The sequence below is a fragment of the Numida meleagris genome, chromosome 27, assembly GCF_002078875.1.
Source record: "Numida meleagris isolate 19003 breed g44 Domestic line chromosome 27, NumMel1.0, whole genome shotgun sequence".
Classification (NCBI taxonomy): Eukaryota; Metazoa; Chordata; class Aves; order Galliformes; family Numididae; genus Numida; species Numida meleagris.
In genome coordinates, this window is record NC_034435.1 from 1 (window position 1) to 21,591 (window position 21,591).

General features: G+C 44.2%; 1 protein-coding gene across 7 annotated transcripts in view; it reads right to left on the reverse strand.

The window, feature by feature from the left end:
• The window catches only part of LOC110388988 (ceramide synthase 4-like), a 61,597-nt gene continuing 41,548 nt past the window's right edge, over nt 1,543–21,591 (reverse strand). For 2 of the 7 annotated variants that reach the window (XM_021378846.1, XM_021378845.1), the window contains exons 3-7: nt 16,597–16,714; nt 13,201–13,319; nt 10,593–10,650; nt 5,406–5,456; nt 1,543–2,405 (exon numbers count right to left, since the gene is read on the reverse strand). In XM_021378846.1, coding sequence (XP_021234521.1) covers nt 2,262–2,405; nt 5,406–5,456; nt 10,593–10,650; nt 13,201–13,319; nt 16,597–16,714 — 490 coding nt within the window. In that variant the 3' untranslated portion in view covers nt 1,543–2,261. The remainder of the gene's footprint in view (nt 2,406–5,405; nt 5,457–10,592; nt 10,651–13,200; nt 13,320–16,596; nt 16,715–21,591) is intronic. The other 5 variants (XM_021378843.1, XM_021378844.1, XM_021378842.1 and 2 more) reach the window with 4 other exon arrangements.

The window sequence follows — 21,591 nt, forward strand, 5'->3', positions numbered from 1 at the left end:
TGAGATCTCAGGCTTAGAGTTCTCACCCTTTGTCCCCAGAAGTCAAAACAATAAAACTGGGAGACCTCTCACTCATTCATGTCAGCTTCATTCTTCTCGGCTTTTCCTGAGGTGGGCAGAAGAGACCTCAACCACAGGGTTGTCTCCTCCCTAGCACCTTAGCTCAGAATCACAGAATCCTAGAATGGCTTAGGATGGAGGGGACCTTAAATATCATCCAGTTCCAAACACCCTGCCACCAGCAGCTTTGCCCACCATCAGATCAGGCTGCCCAAGATCACATCCAACCTGGCCTCAACTGCCTCCAGAGATGGCAAATCCAGAACCACTGTGGGCAGAACCTTGCTGTTCCAGTGCCTCACCACCCTCTGAGTAAAAAATTTCTTCCGAACACCTAACCTCAATCTATCCTCTTTTAGTTTGAAGCCATTCCCCTTTGTCCCGTCACTATCAGACTGTGTAAAAAAGTCAGTCCTCCTGCTTGGCAGCTCCCTTCAAGTACGGGAAGGCTGCAATGAGGTCTCCCTGGAGCCTTCCCCAAGCTAAGCAAACCCAACTCCCTCAACCTGTCTTCACAGGAGAGGTGCTTCAGCCCTTCAGTCATCTTTGTGGCCCTCCTCTGGACCCGCTCCAACAGCTCCACATCCCTCCTGTACTGGGCACCACAGGCTCGATCACAGTACTCTGGACGGGGCTTCACAAGGGCAGAGTAAAGAGGGACAATCACCACCCTGCCCTGCTGCACACCTTCCGGACTGCAAGCACACGCTGCTGGCTCATGTCCAGCTTTTTGCCCATCAGGACCCCCAGGTCTTTCTCCACAGGCCTACTCTCAGTGTGTTCTCCTCCCAGTCTCTATCCATACCTGGGATTGCCTTCACCCAAGTGCAACACCTTGTACTTGGCCTTGTTAAACCTCACTGGATCCTCATGTGCCCACTATTACAGCATGTGTCCAGGTCCCTCTGGATAGCATCTCTCCTATTGTGTCACCTGCACCAATCAGCTTGGTGTCATCAGCAAACTTGCTGAGGGTACACTCAATCCCACTGTCTATGTCCTTGATAAAAATGTTGAAGAGCACCTGGCCCAAGATGGACCCTTGGCTGCCCGGCCTCCTCCTGCACATAGAGCCATTGTCAACAACCCTCGGGCTACGACCATCCAAACAATCTATCCACCTGCCTGTCCAACACTCAAATCCACATCTCTTCAATTTAGAGACAAGGAAGTGGTGTGGGATCATGTCAAAGACCTTGCACAAGTCAAGGCAGAAGAGATCAGTTGCCCTTCCTATATCCATCAATGCCATCACTCCATCACCAAAGCCCACCAGATTGGTCAGGCACAACTGCCCTTGGTGAAGCTGTGATGGCTTCACCAAGGCATCCACCAGCTCTCTGGGGAATCCGTGCCAGTGCCTCATCATCTACACTGTAAAAGACCTTTTCCTTATATCCAATCTGAATCTCCCCTCTTTAAGTTTGAAACCATTTCCCCTTGTTCTATCACTATCTGCTAAAGTTTGTTTGTAGCTCCCCTTCAGATACTGAAAGCCACTCTCAGGTCTCCTCAGAGCCTTCTCTTCTCCAGGCTGAACAGCCCAAACTCTCTCAGCCCGTCTTTGCAGGGGAAATGTTCATCCCTTGGATCATTTCTGTGGCCCTCCTCTGGACATACTCCAGCAGGTCCATTTCTCTCCTGTACTGAGGACTCCACATCTGGATGCAGTGCTCCGGGTGAGGCCTCACCAGCACAGAGCAGAGAGGCAGGATCACCTCCCTTCCCCTGCTGACCACGCTGCTTCTGACACAGCCCAGGATGCGGTTGGCTTTCTGGGTTATGAGGGCACATTGCTGGCTCATGTCCAGCTTCCCATCCACCAGTACTCCGAGGTCCCTTTTGGCAGGTCTGTGCTCTACCCTTACATCCCCTTGCTTGTATTCATAGTGGCGGTTGCCTTGACGTGGGTGCAAGACCTTGCACTTGGATTTGTTGAACCTCAAGAGGTTCTCCCAGCCCACTGCTCAAGCCTGTCTAGGTCCCTCTGAATGGCATCCCGTCCCTCTGGTGTGTCAATCGCATCCCATGTGGTAGCTCGCACCTTTCCATGCCAGGGTTTACATTCCCCACCTCCCAGAGGAGTGGGAAGCTAGTGACTGGGAATGGAAATTCCTGGCAACGAGTAAGGATAGAGTCCCACAGAACATCAGACCGACACTGTATGCACTATACACTCTTGAAGAACACACTCCTGAGCATTAAGCTTGCATTCTGTTTGCGCTTGACTCTTCCCTGGCGTTGTCACTCACCTTCCTCTTCACATCAAAGGGCAAGGTGAAGACCAGTGAGCAGTAGAAGGAGAGCTCAAGCAGGTAGTACCAAAACAGAGATGGCTGGAGAGGCTGCAACACCAAGAGAGAGACAGTGATATAAATGTCAGATAAAGGAGAGAGAGAGCTGGAAATGACAACTCGTTCCTATACAAAAAAAACAACCCATTAGATCACCAATATGAAAAGATCTGGTTCCTACAGTGTCAGGGAGACAAAAAACAACACAACAATCTAGTCACTAAACAAACACCACCTGTGCTGAGGTAAAAGAAAACAGCAGGGGACACTCTACTTTGCCATACCACGGGGAATATCTGGGAACTGGGGGAAGTTCCAGAATGTTTTTAGGTTTTCTTCAGCACCGTGTGAATTCTTGAGCCATCACTGTAGAGCTTTACAAACTCTACATATTGTTTCACTGCAGTGGAACAGATTAGTACTTGAATAAATCATTCCCTTTGATAGCATTCAGGGAGATGCTTCAGATTTCTTGGACTCTGTCACAAGTTTTTCAGTCTAATCAAATAATCAGGGGAAAGCACAGTCCTCCTGTGTGTGAACGTGGAAAACTATGTGCTAATTAAGGACTAACTTTTCTGTTGTGGCACCGGATGGCCTCTTTAAACCAGAACCCATTTGATAAAAAAATTATTACGACTAGGACTTTGCAACTAGCATTTCCAAATAATCTTGGAGTGTGTCACCTCCAAATACCAATTTATTATTTAGGTTTTCTCTACCCAAAATGCCAGTGGATGGTTTTGTAGATGTCGGTTAGTTTTCCTCAGACGCAGCAGTGAGTGCAGCAGAAGGAAGCATGGCTGGACGTGCTGCTGCTGCCAGAAGGGACCAGTGCGTCTCTCAGGTTGGTTCATGCTCTTTGTGCTCTGTGGGTCATCCAAATGTGAGCTCTGGATCAGAAGGGATTTTTTTTCCAAAGATAGATTGTTTGGGAGAAATGATGTTTCCATTGCCCTTGTCTGTAGCATAGAGATGGTTTGTTTAGCAGAAATTATGTTTAAAATATTCTTTGTTCCTGTTAGGACACAGGTATGTTCTTGACCTTTCCTACTCTTTTCCAGCGGAATGTTACTAGCCCTGGTTTTGGTCTTTTCCATTTATTACACCTGTTAGAAAGTGTTTTGTTATGATGGTTTAAATTTTTCTGGAAAATACGTATACTGCAAATGTACAGAAGAGGAAACAAGGACCTCAGTGATCCTCTTCGCCGTAGAGTCCTATTCAAACACCACCTGTTTGCACACTTTGACTTTTACTCTGAACTTCAAATTCAGCTTTAAAATTTCTGCCTTTGGGTGACAACAGATGTTTGAAGACTTGGCTTGAAAGACAGTGCCCCATTCTTCACTCATTTGCTCCATTATTGTTCCTGTGGTTAAATCTGTGCACTATATTTCTGTTTACATGTTGGTAAATCTCAATGTACACTCAGTTGTTCTAACATTGATTGCCAGACCAAGCAGCCCTGAAGCACAAGCAGTCTTCACTTTGCCTTGGTGCTGGGATCAAACTGTCCTCCAACCTCCCATTCAATTAATGAAATACTTATTTCTCACCCAGGATATTCTAGTATTGTAAAACTCTGTGCATGGGAGCTCCCTGCATGATACCAGTGGAAATTATTATCCTGCCAGCAACATTTAGCAGCCTTTGGATTGCAATGAACAAATAATGAAAGGGATCAAAGTCTACCAAGTCAACGGGAGCCTTTTTGTCTCCTTCACCGAACTCTGAATTGCACTGTCAGAGTTCTGAACATACCAGCAGACTCTGCAAAGGATTCTTCTGAGCGGGTTTAGCAGCCTTTGGTCAAGGTCAGTTCTCACACAACCCATCTGTTTCACCTCAAATCACAAGTGCTGTAAATGAGCTGTGTGAGAATGAGAAGTCAGTAGCTCATCAGGGCCCTCATCCTTCAGCTCAGCAGCTGGGTTTCAGTTCCAGCCTTTGTTGTCAGCTCTTGCTTGAACTATGTTATAGGTACACCATGTGTGCTGCTGTACCTCACTGTCCTGGATCCACCCATTTGCTTTTGGACCTTTCTTCTAACTGCAGACTTGGCTGATGACCTGAACCCTTGGTTGATCCCGACTGTATCTGCTCTTGTTCTTATCCTTTGTCACTGACTGCTGCTGTCACCCTTTTCTCCCATTTGGTTTCCCTTGCAGAGCAACACGCTGCTTTTGGTAACTGACAACACCTCATAGAAGGCAGGTTTTGTCTGCTTAGGAAAAAGTAACTCAACAAAAGATACTGAACTACTTCTCACAGAATCACAGAATGGCTAAGGTTGGAAGGCACATCTGGAGGCCATTTGGACCAACCCCTGCTCAAGCAGGGCCACCCAGAGCAGTGCAGCACCATGTTCAGTTAGCTCAGAGCTGTCTGGGCAGAAGGTTCCAGCACTCAGTCACTTACAGAGTGAAAAGTGCTCGCTTTTCCCTTTGCTCTTCTTAGCTCTGACATGAGCTCAGACTCCTCCAGTTTTGCCACAACACTTTGAAAATATACAGAATATACATTGTAAACTGTAAAATAACATCCTCCAAAATTAATGGAAATGATGCTGTATTGCTACTGGCCATACTGCCAGTTCCTCTGGGAAACAAGCTCATGGGGGATCACTGCGGACAGGATTCTTTGGTGTAGAGGAAGGAGTATATCTCTCAGAGCATGTCCCCTGCTCTACATGCTCTCCACTGAAGTCTTCTCCTTTGACAAAGTGTCCTAGCCTCAGTCTCCTCTATAAACTAAACAAGGAGCATGCTTATTTTTCAGTTCTTTGCCCACTTGGTCTGAAGTTTCACTTTCCGTTTCCTTCTGTAGAGTCTCCTTCTGCTATACTGACTCCTCCTCTATTGTGTTTAGATTAAGACAGATATTAAGATGTTATCTATTGACAAGGATCTGGTTTTGAATTCTTAAGGCACATCAGTCTGAATTTTATTCAGTGCTCTCTCTTTTACCTGCAATATAATCTGATGTTGAACAGATATACAAGGACAATATACGATTTATAACAGCAATTTTCACTCCTGTATGACTCACCTGTTGTGGGTATCCTGTCCAGCACTCTCTATGGTCCCAAAGCCAAGGCTTCTGGAAAGAAAATGCAACATGAATGGGAGGATGCCAGAGAAAGTCTCTTCTTATCAACCACCTAAATCTTTTATCAGTTGGCTATCACATATTTGCTGTATGTTATTACAAACAGAGCTGGGCGCGCTGTCTGGAATTTGGTTGTCAAGAAACCTCCACTGCACAACTGGTAGTTGTTCTCATGATACCAATTAGCTGCCACCCAGCTAAAATTTTGTACGTTGTTTAGCTCATTTCCAAATAAAACAGCCTGGGGAAGATTTCTAGGGGGTATATTTTGAATATATTAAAGTATTTTGAAAAGTATGTCATTATGTATCACTGCGGTTCAGACAACAATTGTTAAGTATTGCAAAAAGGCAGAACACCCCTGTCAGGAACATGTATTTTTCTTCAGATGGTGAGGATCATGGTGCAGGTTGTTAAGTAATGAACCTCCGAGAAGATACTGCTTTGTTTACACTTCAAAGAAAACTGTAGTTTAGAACTTTTAGTTTGACAGGACTTTAAACTAGGTTTGAAGGGGGAAGGGCTGACAGCAAGCCTGTCCACAACAAGGTGTGGGATGGCATAGCCCAGTTTGAGGGACAAGGTGCCAGCAGGGACCCTCAACCTACTGCATCATATGATGATGAATGCAGCAAGGAGACTCAAGGTAAAAACTTCAAAGAAATTAAGGAGTTATTCTCCAAGGTGACAAGACCAGCTGCCCAACTGAACTGCCTCTACACCAATGCATGCAGCTTGGGAAACAAACATGAGTTGGAAGCCACTATGCCACTGAAATATGGTGATGTAGTTGCTGTTACTGAAACCAGAGGGATGATTCCCACAACTGGAGTGTGGCTATTGACGGCAACAAGCTGTTCAGAAGGGACAGGCCACCTGATCAAGCAGAGCCTGTTGATGAAGCCTTCTTTCTCCAGCTACAGGAGGCGTTGCGAATGCAGGCTCTCGTCATGCTGGGGGACCTCAAGTACCCTGACATCTGCTGGAAAAGTAGCAGAGCAAGCTGTAGGCAACCCAGGAGGCTCCTGGAATGCACTGAGGATAACTTCCTGAGCCAAGTAATAGAGAGACCTACTAAAGGGGATGCAGTGCTGGACCTGTTGCTCACCAACACGAGTGAACTGGTGACATCAGAATTGAAGGCTGTCTGGGCTGCAGTGACCATGCAACAGTGGAGTTCACACTCTTGACTGATATTGGACAAAGAATAAAATCAGGAATCTTAATTTTAGGAATGCCAAATTCCCACTCTTCCGGGAGTTAGTCAACAAACCCCTTGAGAATCAGTCCTTGAGGACAAGGGAGTGGAGCAGAGCTGGCAGATCTTTAGGGAAGCTTTCCTTAGGGCACAAGAGCTCTCCATCGCCAGGTTTAGGATGTCAGGGAAAGAAAGCAAGAGACCAGCATGGCTGAACTGGAACCTGCTGGTCAAAGTGGAGAGTAAGAAAATGTACAGGCAGTGGAAGCGGGGACAGGTAACCTGGGAGGAGTATAGGGATGCTGCTGGGCTGTGTGGGGATGGGGTCAGGAAGGCCCAACTGGAATTGGACTTAGCAATGGGACAAAGAAAAACAAGAAAGACTCCTATAGGTATATAAACCAGAAAAAGAAAGTCCAGGAGGGCATACCCCCCAGTGAGCAACAAAGGCAGGCTGCTAACAACTGACAAGGAGAAGGCTGAGGTATTCAACAACTCTCTTGCCTCAGTCTTCACTGGTGACTGCTTTACACACAGACCTTTAGCAGATGGCTCAGAAGATGGGAACTGGGGGAGCAATGCCCCTCCTGCTGTACGTGAAGATGAGATTCGCAACCTGAGGAACCTGAATATTCATAAGTCTATTGGGCCTGATGAGATGCATCCCTGAGTCCTGAGGGATCTGGCTGATGTAGTTACCAAGTGACTCATTATGATATTTGAAAAGTCACGGGGTCAGGTGAAGTGAAAAACCGGAAAAAAGTCAATATTGCACCCATTTTTAAGAAGGGTAGAAAGGATTACCCAGGGAACTATCAACCTGTCAGCCTCACCTCTGTGCCAGGGAAACTCATGGAGCAGATCCTCCTGGAAGCTGTGCTAAGGCACATGGAAGAGAGGGAGGTGATATGGGATAACCAGCATGGCTTCACCAAGGGCAGGTCCTGCCTGACCAACCCATGGCCTTCTGTGATGGTGTCACTGTGTCAGTGGGCAAGGGAAGAGCCACTGATGTCATCTCTCTGGACATCAGTACAGCCTTTGGCATGGTCCGCCTTAACATCCTTCTCTCCAGATTGGAAAGATACACAAACACTGTTTGATGGGTGAGGAATTGGTTGTGAGATTGTATCCAGAGAGTGGTGGTCAATGGCTCAATGTTCAGATGGAGATCATTGACAAGTGGTTTCCCTCAGGGGTCAGTACTGGGACCAGTGCTCTTTAACATCTTCATCAGTGACACAGACAGTGGGATTGAGTGCACCCTCAGCAAGTTTGCAGATGACCCCAGGCTGTGAGGTGTGGATGACATGCCTGAGGGATGGGATACCAGAGAGACCTAGACAGGATGAGCAGCAGACCCAAGTGAACCTCATGAGGTTCAATAAACCAAAGTGCAAGGTCTTGCACCTGGGTCATGGCAACCCCCACTACCAGTACAAGCTGGGGGATGTAAGGACGGAGCACAGACCTCCCAAAAGAGACCTTGGGGTACTGGTGAATAGGAAGCTGGACATGAGCCAGCACTGTGCCCTCACAGCCCAGACAGCCAACCATATCCTGGGCTGCATCAAAAGAAGCGTGGTCAGCAGGGCAAGGGAGGTGATCCTGCCCCTCTGCTCTGTGCTGTGAGGCCTCACCTGGAGCACTGCATCCAGATGTAGAGTCCTCAGTACAGAAGAGACATGGACCTGTTGGAGCTTGTCTCAAGGGCCAGAAAAATTATCCAAGGGATGGAAAACCTCCCCTGAGAGGACAGGATGAGAGAGCTGGGGTTGTTCAGCCTGGAGAAGAGAAGGCTCTGAGGAGACCTGAGAGTGGCCTTTCAGTATCTGAAGGGGGGCTATAAGAAGGAAGGGGACAGACTCTTTAGCAGGGTCTACGGTGATAGGACAAGGGGAAATGGTTTCAAACTAAAAGAGGGGAAGATTTAGAGTGGATATAAGGAAGGTTTTTACAATAAGAGTGGTGAGGCCCTGGCACAGGTTGCCCAGAGACGTGGTGGATGTCCGTCCTTGGAGACATTCAAGATCAGGCTGGACTAGGCTCTAAGCAACCTGATAAAGCTTTAGATGTCCCTGTTCATTGCAGGGATGATGGACTAGATGACCCTTATGGGTCCCTTCCAACTCAAAAGTATGATTCTATGATTTGATGAACTTGACAGGTTAGAAACTTTCACAGAAATATGGCAGCTAGTCTCCAAAACTTCTTCCTACATGGAGCATGCTCTGATCCTTTACTGTGCCCAGATTTTATCAGAGTAAGCATGTCCTACTTCATGCAGTGATGGAATACATTCTATGCCATAACTGCAATGGTAATTTTCTGTAACAGTTCTACAGGGCTCCAGATACAGGAGCTAGGAGCAAGAAGATATTTTGTTTCCTCACTGAGCACTGCTGGTATATAACCAATGCGGAAGGGAAGGAAGAAGTACTGCAAATCAGGGGCAGTGGCAAATAGGAGTAGATACAGCCTCCTTCTGCTTGGGAGTGGGATTGGGAATTGGATTTACAGCAAATAAGGTAAGGAACCAGGAATGTGTGATGCACAACTATGACCCAGAAAGGAACCCCCAGATCTCTGAATTCCATCATTCCTATACCAACAGCAAATAAATCTCTTTTCTGGTGGTCTTTTGTGAGACAAACTTCTACTGTTACTTGCTAATGTACTAACTCATGTGGCAGAGGTTTGTGCAGCCAGCCGAAAGTTAATACTATAGAATTTAAACTTCAAATTTCGTTGTTCTTCCTTCTCTAGACAAACAAGGGTGTTTCACAGAAACAATTTTTTTTGTGGAAACTGGAAGACATCTAATGAATGAAAAAAAGACTTTCATGAAAAGTGCAGGTAGTCTCATTCCTAGAATGGGCAGGTGACATATAGAACAGGATTTTGTCCCTTCTGTCACCACAGGGAACTTGAGCTATGCTGAGCAGGTCATACACTCCAAACTTGCATAGCTGGCTTCACAGAACAGCCTTCTATTCTGATGTAAAGAATGACAAAACAGTGTAGTTGAGATTTAGACATCTCCACTCTTGTGCTAGCTCATCCTGCAACCCACATACCCATCAGGTACCTCACATTCTGCCTTGAAAGTTGCTAAGTTTCATAGTTCCTCAGTTGTTCTAAGGAGCAGCTCCAGCATAGTCTGTGCCCACTGTCTTGGGATCTGCAGATTTCCCATTTCTTAACACTCTAGAAGGTCTCAGGGGAGAACACTTGCAAAACTCACTGAGGAAACTGGGTTCAGCACAAGAGCCAGGGGAAACTTTATCCCACAGCTAGGGGAGGACGGGTGCCCCTATTCCCAGCACAGTGACCACAGCTCAGAATGTCACGCACGGTGCATGACTTCTACTACCTCTTCTGCCTTAGTGATTCTAACCCATAACATTCAAGTCTCAGTCTTCTCTTGTTGAGGCTACTCTGTCTGCATCAAGAGGAATCATTATTTATCAAATCAGAGAAAAGGCAGACCCATGAACTTCACCTCAGCTATTGGCTAAGGAAGAGAAAATACATACATAGAATTTTTAAACTGCAGCCCACCATCCAAAAGAAACCAGAGTATTAAACCAGTATTGGACACAATACATGAACAGGCCCTGCAGCTTCTGTCTCAGATAAATGTTCCACCTCCCACACCACAAAAATGTATTTTTACACCTGCAAACACTGTCTCAAAAATGTGATTATCTACTGCTTTGTCAGAGGAAGATGAAATCTCCTGGTTTTACGTTAGAGTTCTTAAGGCAAGCATGGTTCCCTATTTTTGTGATTTCAAAAACGTGCTTGCAGAGGACACATCTGATGCTAAAATCTCTGTAGGGTTTGAAAGCACAGGTTTGGGACCAAAATCTGCCATTCTTGAGGCACCCTCTAGTTAGGACAGCAGGTGGCACTGCTTGTATACTCACATCGTACAGTACAGCCAGCCCAGTGAAGAAAGAAATGATATAAAACATAAACCTCCAGCTACAAAGAAAGAAAGAAGTATGTCAGTAACCCATTAATCACGAAGGTACAATTCTGTGTATCAATCTCACTCATTCAGAGAATGATGCTATTAAAGCGAACAAAAACATAAAATGTTCAAGGTTTGTCTAGATCATAACAGATTTTGTGTATTGTTAGCGCATTCAGCAGATGCCACAAAGGCTGTTGAAATCACCCAGATAATGATCTAGGTGATTATCATTTCCCAGATAATCATTTTCTGGATGATTACCTGGAAATCGCCCAGATAATCATCCCAACCCTTCCCAGCCCAACTAGATGCATGTTTAAACTCAAACAGCGCCAATCTCCGTCTTAGGCTTTTGAAGATTAGGTATGCTAAATTCATTATCATGTAAAGCAAATGACTGCTGTCATGTTCAGTCTCAGTGAGAGCTGCTAATGACTTACCCACATTAAACCCACAGAGAAGTATAAATAAAATATGTATAAAATAGAAGTTCAGTGGAAAGAGGCATGTCATACTGAATATTTACACATGCAGTAAGGGAAATTTTATCCCAGCAGAACAAACGAGTAGCTAATAGACTAGACACAGAAAAAGGAGTAAAACTGCCTACAACAGCTCTTAAATTACCAAAAATCTATGTAACAAATTGGAAGCAGCTTCATGTTTTGAAAGACTCCATTTGTCAGTGAAACACCCAGGACTCCAAGAAAGACATAAGCCACTATTTTGTGTTGGAAGGGCGTTCTTTCTGTAGACTGCAAATGGCAACAGAGGGCAGGCAGAAAGACATTATCGTCAGCGTGCTGAGTTAGAAACCTATTTGCTGTTTAGCATTTACTGGTACTATTTACTGCAAGGCAACTGAGTGCAGAGAGAGCTTGGATTGCGTCTTGATAGAAGCAGATTAAGCATGTTTGTTTTACAACTCCTTGTCCACAGTTCTGTAAATCTTTTGAATTGTAATGATCTGGAATGCTACAAACAAACAACATGCACCCTTTTTGTTTTGTTTTCTACATTAGGGGTTTTAGGTAGGAGTTTTGAATTAGAGGTTGAATATTAAATGGATCATGATCAGCTCAGTGATGAGGCCTACCCTACAGATACACACTTATAGTCAGATTAATGTCACTGTAGGTATTCATTTTCTCCTTCATCTCTGAGGCCTTCCTGGAAGAACCTACTTTTCCACAACTTAATCAGAGCAGACACTCAGGCATTTAGGCATTTCACCCAAGCTCAGGAGAGTTCTCCTTCTTTGTGGAAAGCTGAACCAAAGCTAACATTTCTAAGAGGGCTAATTTCTAAAGTTTTACCAAAATGTTATTGTCATTCTAAACACAATTCTGTATTCTGCGTTCACTTCTACTCCCACCAAACCCCAACATACAGGAACTTATGTGGAACCAATCGCTGAGTGATGGTCTACCATGTACTCTCATAGAGCATAACCTCTCAGATCTTAACATCTGTAACAACCTCAGGCTGACATTTTCACAGCCTCTGTATGAGCATGAGGACCAACTGGGGTCCCCAAAAGGAATCACAAAGACACAGACTGGGGGAATAGCTGGGGCATGCTCACGAGGATATGGGCATTAGCGTAGAACAGTTTCTCAAAGAGTTTTACAGTTTTTTGATTTTTTGGTGTAAAATGGCCCTGATGATAATTTGTCTAGATTCTGGCAACCAACACCAGCCTAGAAAGCCTGTCTAGGCATGGGGACAAGGATGGACAGTCATGGAGCTCCAGGAGTTGTACAGCTCCTGACCTCAGCTGTGCAACAGGCTGCCATGGGCCAGGTCACCAGCACCTCCAAGTGCAGCACTGAACATATAAGCGTGCAGCCAGCTCAAGTCTACTGGGGCTATGGCTCTGCTTTAACTTCAATCCTCATTAGTTGAAGTACCTAAAAAGTGAGGAGTCCAGTGATAGTCCTCTTCTGCCAGACCTGCTTGTGCCTCCTAGGAAAAGCTTTCATATAAGCTCTCTTTCCTGACATTATAAAAGGGTTCTATTTTTTGGCTTTTAGGCAAGCTGAAAGTCAGCTGCCAGCAGAATATAGTCTAGCCCAATGTCTGCAACTTTTGAAAGCAGTACTGTGGAGAACAGTTGCAGGAAAGATGCAGCAGAAGATATCAGCTTGCAGTGAAGCAAATGGGACGGAAACAGAGAGGCAATTATAGGCTGTTCTGGAGTCACAGAAGCAGCAGCAAAGCAGCAGAAAGCAGTAGGAAGAAAAACAATACTGAATTTCTCAGATATTATCATGTTTCAAAGCAGAGAGTCAGTCTTACAAAGTCAAAAACAGGCATCCTATAAGGAATAAAGTGATGCAGGAGTAAAAGGAGTCTTGAGAGTGAAAATAAAGGGGAGAAGCAAGGAACGATTTGGGAACAGGGAAGCAGCAGCAAAGCCACAGAAGAATCAGGTGGGGCAGGGAAGGCTAAGGAAGCTCTCTGTGGATGAGCGCAGGCAGGCTGGAGGCAGCAAGCTGCCTGCCAAGCTTGGAGCCAGTGAGAGGCCCCTTCAGCTCACAGCTTGTTCTCCTGCTCACCAGGCCTCGCAGAACTTCTTCGACAGGCTTGGTCGGTCAGTATTCCTCCGGCGCCGGAACCACCTCTCCACCTTTCTTACTGGCAGGTCACACTGTTTGGCTAAACTGATCAGCTCACCCTGGAAAACAGGTGAGGAAGTAGGGTTCAGACTCAGGTTTGAAAGTCAGAAGGCTCCAGAGCTGTTCGGTCTGGGCCACCACAGAACCTTGCCAGAGGTTCCTGGCAAGCCCGGATCTGTTCAAGCTAAGGCATCTTTCAGAAAGTTGTCCATTCCTAGCATAGAGATTTCAGGTAATAGAAAATCTTTCACTTCCACTTCCAAACAACCAGTTATTAATGCTAAATGTTAAAACCTTACATTTTATTTTTTATGACAAACTCTCAGGTTTCGAGTTTCAAACTGTGGTCTCATCTTCTCACAGGTGTTTCTTGTTGAATTACTTCATTTGTCTTAGGGTTCCAAGTCCCTTAAATCTGTCACTCCAATAAAGTTTTACTGAAGCTTAAATAATTTTTAAATGTATACAGTGAATGTTGTCAAGTCTTCCAGCATTCTTATGCAATATCATGACCAACATAATGCAACAACATTTTCCTACCAGTTCTTCTCCTTCTGTGGTAAATTCAGTAGATTACTCACAGAAATACTGCAATTACCTTCCTTCTTGCCCTTGGGCTCTTATAGTGTTTGCTGTGTGACACAGAAGAAGTTGATCATTTTCTATATTCCTTCTGGAAGTGTCATCATGGATAGTTTATAAAGCAATAGGTTTTTATCTAATGTGTTCTCCTTAAAGGTATCATGTGACAGTGATTTACATACCCTGAGAGTGTTGTATAAATGCGTCCATTAGCCATTTTCAGATATATTTCTTTCTAGTGTTACTTAGTGACTTCTGTTCTTGGGGTGGAGTCACAGAGATGACTGTGATTTCAATTCTCCAATTGCTCCATGAGGTGATATCCCTCGCAAGGTGAGGGCTGCTGAGAACAGCAAAACTACATCTTGTAAAAGCTGCCTCATAAGCAGGATTTTGAGAGCCCACAGGAGGGGAAGGAAGACAAAGGACTGGCGGAGATACAAGAGGTGAACAAGAGAGTAAGGCATTGGCCAGTTGCAGAGTTCCCTGCTTGCTTGGTGTCACACTGATATCAGAAGTCTCACAGCCAGGATACACTCTGATATCCCAGATTTTCTAGGACAGAAGTGCAGATTTCTGCTACTTCAGTGCATTGAGGGTGCAGTGACAGCTGTATAGAAACTCTGCCTATGGAGACAGGCCTTGAGTTAGATCTCTGCAACAGGAGTAGTTCTACTGAGAAATGTGCAAATTTCTCAGGCTAGAAGAAGGTCAGGGACCACGGCAAGTGCTCCTGAGAACATTCCTTCCCATTGCTAGGGAAAGAGACTGACTGCACAACCCAGATGAATGCCTGCATTCTTATTTTAGCCTCTATTCTTTTACTTTTAAGCTGCTGCTGAATGTCCTGGGGCTCCACATGCTCCACTGCAGTATGAAGCATAAGGTAACAGCCTTGACAAGGCATTAACTTGTTTGCACTAGGACTGCCCAGTGGGACTGGAATCCCTACTCCTTGGTAGTGGCTATTAGCTTTTGCTTCAAAGCCAAGACAGCCTGCATAAAGGAGATGAAAGGTAATGTTGCATTGGGCTTATACAGCAAGGTTTTGTTAGCAGGGGTGGCTTCTGTGAGCAGAGCCCAGCAGCTGCCCCATGTCAGATCAGATCCAGTTCCAGCTGCTCCAAAAGGGACCTGCCACTGCCAGAGCTGAGCTGTGAGTGATGTTTGTTACACACACTGAAGAAAGGAAAAAACTGCTGTTACTGAAAGAGAGGAGTGAGGAACAGAGAGAGAGAGAACAGAGAGGCAGCTCTGCAGCCACCAAGGTGATGGAGAAGGAGAGCTGGAGGAGCTCTGGATGTGGAGTAGAAGATCTCTGCAGCCCAGGAGAGCTCCGTGGTGGAGCAGCCTGTCCCCCTGCAGCCCATGGGCACCACGTGGAGCAGATCTCCACATGCAGCCTTGGAGGAGCCCATGGTGCAGCAGGGGATGTGGCCTGGAGGAGGCTGCAGCCCATGGAACCTGGCAGGAACAGCTCTTGGCTGGAGCTGCCACCCATGGAGAGCAGTTTATGGTGCAGTAGGAGGGTTGGGGGAGCTGCCACCCATGGGGCCCCGTGTTAGAGCAGTGCTTGGAAAGCTGCAGCCTGTGGCAAGGCCACACAGGGTCAGTTCAGGAAGGACAGCATCCATGGGAGGGACCAACGTGGAGGAGGGACAGAGAATGACCAAAGAGGAGTGGTAGAGACAGAGAGTTATGGACTGACCACAGCCCCATTCCCTGTCTCCCTGTGCTGCTTGGGGGGAGCAGGTAGAGGAGCGTTTATTTGAGGAAAGGTGTTTTAGTTTGCTTTTAGTTCTCTCTGCTCTATGCCGTTAGTAATAGGCAATAAATTATATTAATCTCCCTATGCTGACTCTGTTTTGTCTGCAATTGTAATTAGTGAGTGCTCTCCCTGTCCTTATCTCAACCCTTGAGCCCTTTTCTGCTGCTTTTTCTCCTCCCATTCTTCTGACGAGGGAGAGTGAGACAGTGGTGTGGGGAACTTTTGCTAGCCACCAATTTGAAATGACCACAGTGATTCCCTTACCTACAACAGGGTTACATCCAGAGACTTAACTGACCAGGTTAAATCCCAATACAGACTATCTACAGTCCTGCCAATGCTTTTTTCCTCAGTAGCAGCCATTATAACTCCAAATTATCCTGCTAAGATCTTCAAGATCACTCTTTTTCTCTCATGGAAAAACTACCAACCGTTTGTGCTTGCAGTATTCTGATGGTCGTTATTGTGTCTCTGATGAGAGAGAAGATTTTAACTGGCTTCCTGAAAGACCAATCAAAAAACCTGTGGATTGTACAGCAACAGAATGATCTGCCTCCCAGAACTAAAAGAATCATGCAATCCACATGTGCTAAGCTGCAAGGATTCACAACAGGGAAAGTCAGTTCAAGTGAGCTGATGTGACAGATGTGACAGTGATTTGCTAACAGATGAAGAAATAGCCACGTACAAGGCAAACAAGAGCAAACAGGAGTTTGGAGAGAAGCTTCCTGTCCAAACAAGTCTGAGATTCAATTTTTTTGAGCGCTGTCTCTGGAAAGCTGTTATTCTCACATGTTCAGAAGTAGAACTGATGACTGATAGCATTTGCAGGATGATCCTTGTGGTTGGCTGGTGTCAGGAGGCCAGTGATACAGTGCTTCCCTATGGTCCATTGAGTATCCAAATGCAAAATTCCAAGTGTGATTTCATTTAGGTAAATAGACAGGGGCTAAATCTAGAGGAAAGCAAAGGAAGAAAGGACTCACCTCTTTAGGGTTCTTACAATTCACAACGTAGAAAGTTTCCAGAATGGAGATGGGCTGGGCTTTAGGTCTCAGCTTGTCCTTCACACCCAGTTTGGCACTAAGAGGCAGGGCTATGGCTCTGCAAGAGAAAAGGTAAAGATTCAGCCCAAAACAGAACAGTGATTTCTAGTACCGCAACACTGTAAAACATTGTGTAGTACATAACAGTTTCCTCCTACAGTTGCCTCCTACAATTCCGAGTCACAGCACAAGTATCATGTCAATAAGGTGCAGAAGACAAGTACAAAACCTTGCAGCAGAAACGTTGAGACTTGTATTCTACAGGCCTGAGCTCTGTTCAGTGTTGAATGAGTTTGGAAATGCTACATCCTGTTTTGTCAGCGCTTGCAGAGATTGCTGTGATCCCTGCCATTGGTTTTTGGCTTCCCCAAAGCTTATGCAGAGTGCCACACTGATGATAAGGCCTAAATCTAGGTGACATTGTGGACACAGGGGTCCCACAGGGACATCTGGGTGACACTGGGGGCATCTAGGTGACCCTGGGGACATCATGGCCCCATGCCATGTGGGCATCTGAGTAACACTGGGGACATCTGGGTGACATTCGGGACATACTGGTCCCATCCCACATGAACATGTGACCTAATCTAGGTGCTCCTGCTCTGGCAGGGGGCTTGGACTACATGATCTTTCGAGGTCCCTTCTAATCCCTCACATTTTGTGATTCTGTGAAATGCTGTTTAGTTTTGATGTTATACATACAGGGCACTCACTTGAACTAAGGACTTGGCTCAGGATCAAGAGGGACACTATCAGACATGTAGTGTTAATGAAAAAGAAATGTCCTGATGAAACAGGAGGCCACTTGGTCTTTATTGGAAGAATGTTCCTCAGTTTTTCCTACGGCAAGCCAAACTGAGGGAAAATAAGGGCACAGCAACTTGATAGGTAACCACAAAGACTTATGCTAACTGTGCACCTTCACTCTTTCAAAGAGAAACAATGCAAAGAAAAATATCTGTGTAACTAGGAAAAGGTACCAAGAGATGACAAAACTTCCTGTGCTCAAAAACTCAACTTCTGCACTACAAACCCTCTTCTCCCCCTTGGCAGCAGGAAATAACGTTACCAGTGGTATGAAGAATCCCATCAGGGTCCACGGTTCTGTTTGTGTAAGTAAGAATTCCCTGACCTGATCCTCTTCTACCAAGGGTACATGTTCCTGTTTCTGAACATGAAACACGCAAAATGTCTGGAAAACCTTATTTCTGCATTTTGGAGTTTTGGATGTGGTTTTTTTTTTTTGTTGTTTTTTTTTTTGTTTTGTTTTGTTTCCTCAAAGTACTAATAGCTTCCTTGAATGGTTATTGAGGTATCAACTGTAAATCAGTGCTGACAGTGGTTATGAGCTGATGAATATGCAGCAGTGCTGAGATGCAGACCTGCTCTGCCTGGCCAGACTTAATTCTGTTCAGGCAGCTACTCTGGTTAGTTATCCCAAATGATTTAGACACCAAACAAGAATTCTTTTTTTCCATTGCAGCAAACAAGCTGTGGAACGTTCACTATGCAGGTGTTTTAAAGATGTTTTACTTAAAAATAGTATGTGATATGCTGGTTGCCTGTGGTTGCCTCTTCTAGCTATACAGACTACACTAAATATGTTCATGTGCTTAGGGACTATTCTAGATCAAATATCCTATGAGGAAGTTCCTCTGGAAGTTTTCTTCTCAAGAATCTGTATCATCATTTAATAAACAGGTATTAGAAGGAATTTTATGAAGAGACCACCTACATACGGAATTTTGCAGCTTCTATTACATGAAGTCATAAAACAGAATGGTTTGCACATTTAGCTTCTTCATGTAGGAGTTGATTTCAAACATTCCTTTGCACTGTGAGCTCTAAATTTCAGTTGTTATTTTTCATCTTCTCTTTACTTTTCCAAGTAGGTTGATTCAAGCTCCTCTGAAAATGAAGATGTAACCAGTTTTCATTGTTTAAGAAGAACCTTACTGCAACTTCCTACTAGTCCACATGGAAACAGAATGGTCTGAAATTTTCCCAACAGATTAAAGTGAAAGAGAATGTTTCTGCTGGGTGTCAGGGCAGTCAACAAGTTTGAAAAGCTATTTAAATTATCCTGACAGACTCCTTAATTTTGTTTAATACTTATTTTCTCTTTCTTGATGTTTTGTCATGGTCATAGTATAAAATCTCACTGTAACAAAAACAAGCCAGCTACAGCTGAAGAAGACTGGGTGTGAGTAACCAAAGTTCCAATTACTTTGTTGTTGAGGGACTGAATTTAACTATGAATTACAGGACCAATCCTACTTTTATGAACATTATTGGGAAATCAAGCCCTGAAATTCCTCCAAAGGGATGTTTGTACATGTTGGATGTATGCTCTGACTCACTTTTCAGTTGAATCTTGTTCCAAGCACAACCCTAAGAGAATGATGCTTGTACTGATTTCAACATCACAGGTTCATTGTATCAATTGCAGGGGATCATCTCATCAATGGAATCTTAACAGCTTTCTGGAATACGGAAGAAGAAAGCCTGAAGACTATATTGGACAGATTTCCATAGCTATGTAAGCCAAGACACAGTCAGTGACATGACTCTCACCTCAAACCTGTTTCCTCTTCAGTCAGGTTGAGGTAAAGATAGCTTCTCCATCTTCAAGGTTTACAAGAGAAAGTTCACACTAAGGCATTTTTTTCAGTAACCACTTGTCTTGTGCAAAATCTGCTAAAGCAGAAACTAAATGGATCAATAAGGAAAGGGCATAAATCCATAATCTCTCACCTGCAAAGGCTTTCGGAGTTAGTATGAGATAAAATAATTTAGCTTTTGTGAGTTTATTTTCCACAAATGTTACTGAATTTATAAGGGTGTCACTCTGCCAGTATCTTCCAGCACCAAAAACCAGTGACCACGACAACTTCTACTCTTGGAATTGCACTGTCTCTGTGCAGTTACATTCCATTGCCTCTCAGCCTCATACATTGCATTGGTTCTCTTTGCTCCTGAAATCTCTTCTACCCAGCTGCAGGAGAGTTCTATCAAGAAGCTATCATCACAGCTATATTGCACAGAACAGTCAGTTTACACCTTTGCACAGAAAACAAAAACAAAAACACACACCCAGAGCACCTGAGAGGAAGATGTTTTCAGGTACTTTTCAATTTCTGATTAATAACAAAAATCTTTGTGGAAAATGAATTGCAGATAAATACATTTTAAAATAAGCTATTTGAAAAGGGTCTTCTCTTCCATCTTTTTTCTGGTTCTGAGTTCATATGTTCTCTGAAGATCAACAATATTCTTTTCCTATAATGCAGAAAGCATGGGTAATAAACTGCCACAAGCCTCCTGAAGAAGAGACCTAACAATTCTGACTAAACCGGGAGTCTGTTTAAAGAGTCATTAAAAACAGCCCTGATTTAAGACAGAAGGCATGTTCCTAATGCTCCTTTATCTCCCATCAATAACTTCTTGCCATGACCTCTCCTCATCTTCCACACAGCTATCACCATGGAAATTTCTACATTAGCTACATTTGAAAAATAAAAAGTGAAATAAAATTTATTATTTTTCTTGTTAATAATCCTGATTTACAGCTCTGCTCCCATGACAACTCCTCTTCCTCTTTTACAGAAATAGGAATTCTCCAGAATTTACTTACTTGGGAGAAGAGTTATATTCAATGGACTAGAGTTGTTTGCCTTTCACTGGCAATACACTCAGTTACATCTGAATTAATGGGCTTACATGGAGAGTAAGCTAACTCAACAGTGTAACAGCCAGCCTCCTCCAACCCTATAGAACCTCATGAGGAATGCCAGAGGCAGGCAGCTGGAGGAAGGAACTGGAGCTAAACTAAAATAAAACTATTTTTCTCCCATTCTTCCATGCACTTTGGGAGTCTGAACGAAAGTAGATCAACAAATTAGAAGGAGGTAACAGGTACGCTCATGGAGAAGACTTTCTCCAGAATGTGGGGCACTTTGGTGTAGTTCCATCCTGTGACTCAGAAGATACAAGACAGCAACAGCCAACGGAGTATTGTGACTCTGGGGGAGGGTATTTTGGAACATTTGCCCTAAGTCCTTCCAGTTTATACCATTCCACTTGGAGGAAAATGTTTAAATATTGATTGAGCCAGAGAGAGTTAAAAATTTCCAGGTAGAATCTGTCTACTGTACTAAACAAGTGTATGTTAATTTCATTAAAATAATAAATTTGTAAAAGCCTTAGAATGACAGCTAAGCAATATAAATATATACATGCATAGCAATCAAAGTTATACAGTTATTTTTGTGTATTTGTTAAGAATATATTTCATTTGTGAGTAAGATAGTGTTTAAGATTTCTTCATTTATTCCCTAGCGTTTGATCCTCTGTAAATTAATGCGTCGGTCCCAAGCCTTCATACCAAATGTAGGCCAATAAAATTTGTCCTAAATGGCTATGGAGCTTGCGAAGCTTGTTCTACTTCCACTATTGCACAAGAGGATAGAGGCTTTTTTTTTTTTTGCTTTTATCATGTGCATCAGTGGGGAAGCTCCCTTCTTCAAAGGCAAACTAGATGCCAAATCCTCCTCCTCCCACCCCAAGGCTTTGTTGAAAAGAAGGAATGTCACAAGGACACAGGAAGTGAACTATTTCAGCTGTCTCTGCAACACGATGGCTAAAGTCAACGTCAAGTCACAAACATGGAGCAGTTTGTTGTGCCTTCTGTTCTTGGAAGCTGCAACTAATTCACTGATCCATGTGGTTACCAAGGAAAGACACATAGAAATCAGCAGATTTATGGATCTCGGCACCTGAAGGAGGCATTAGGGTATGTGAAGCAAGGAGAACAGTTCTTGTCATTCACATTAACAACCTGTTCTTAAATTATTTGCATGCAGCTTGACTCCCAAATAAAGCAGGTCCCATGCTGAGACAATAATTATTGCATTATAGCTTTATTTTCTGACTGAA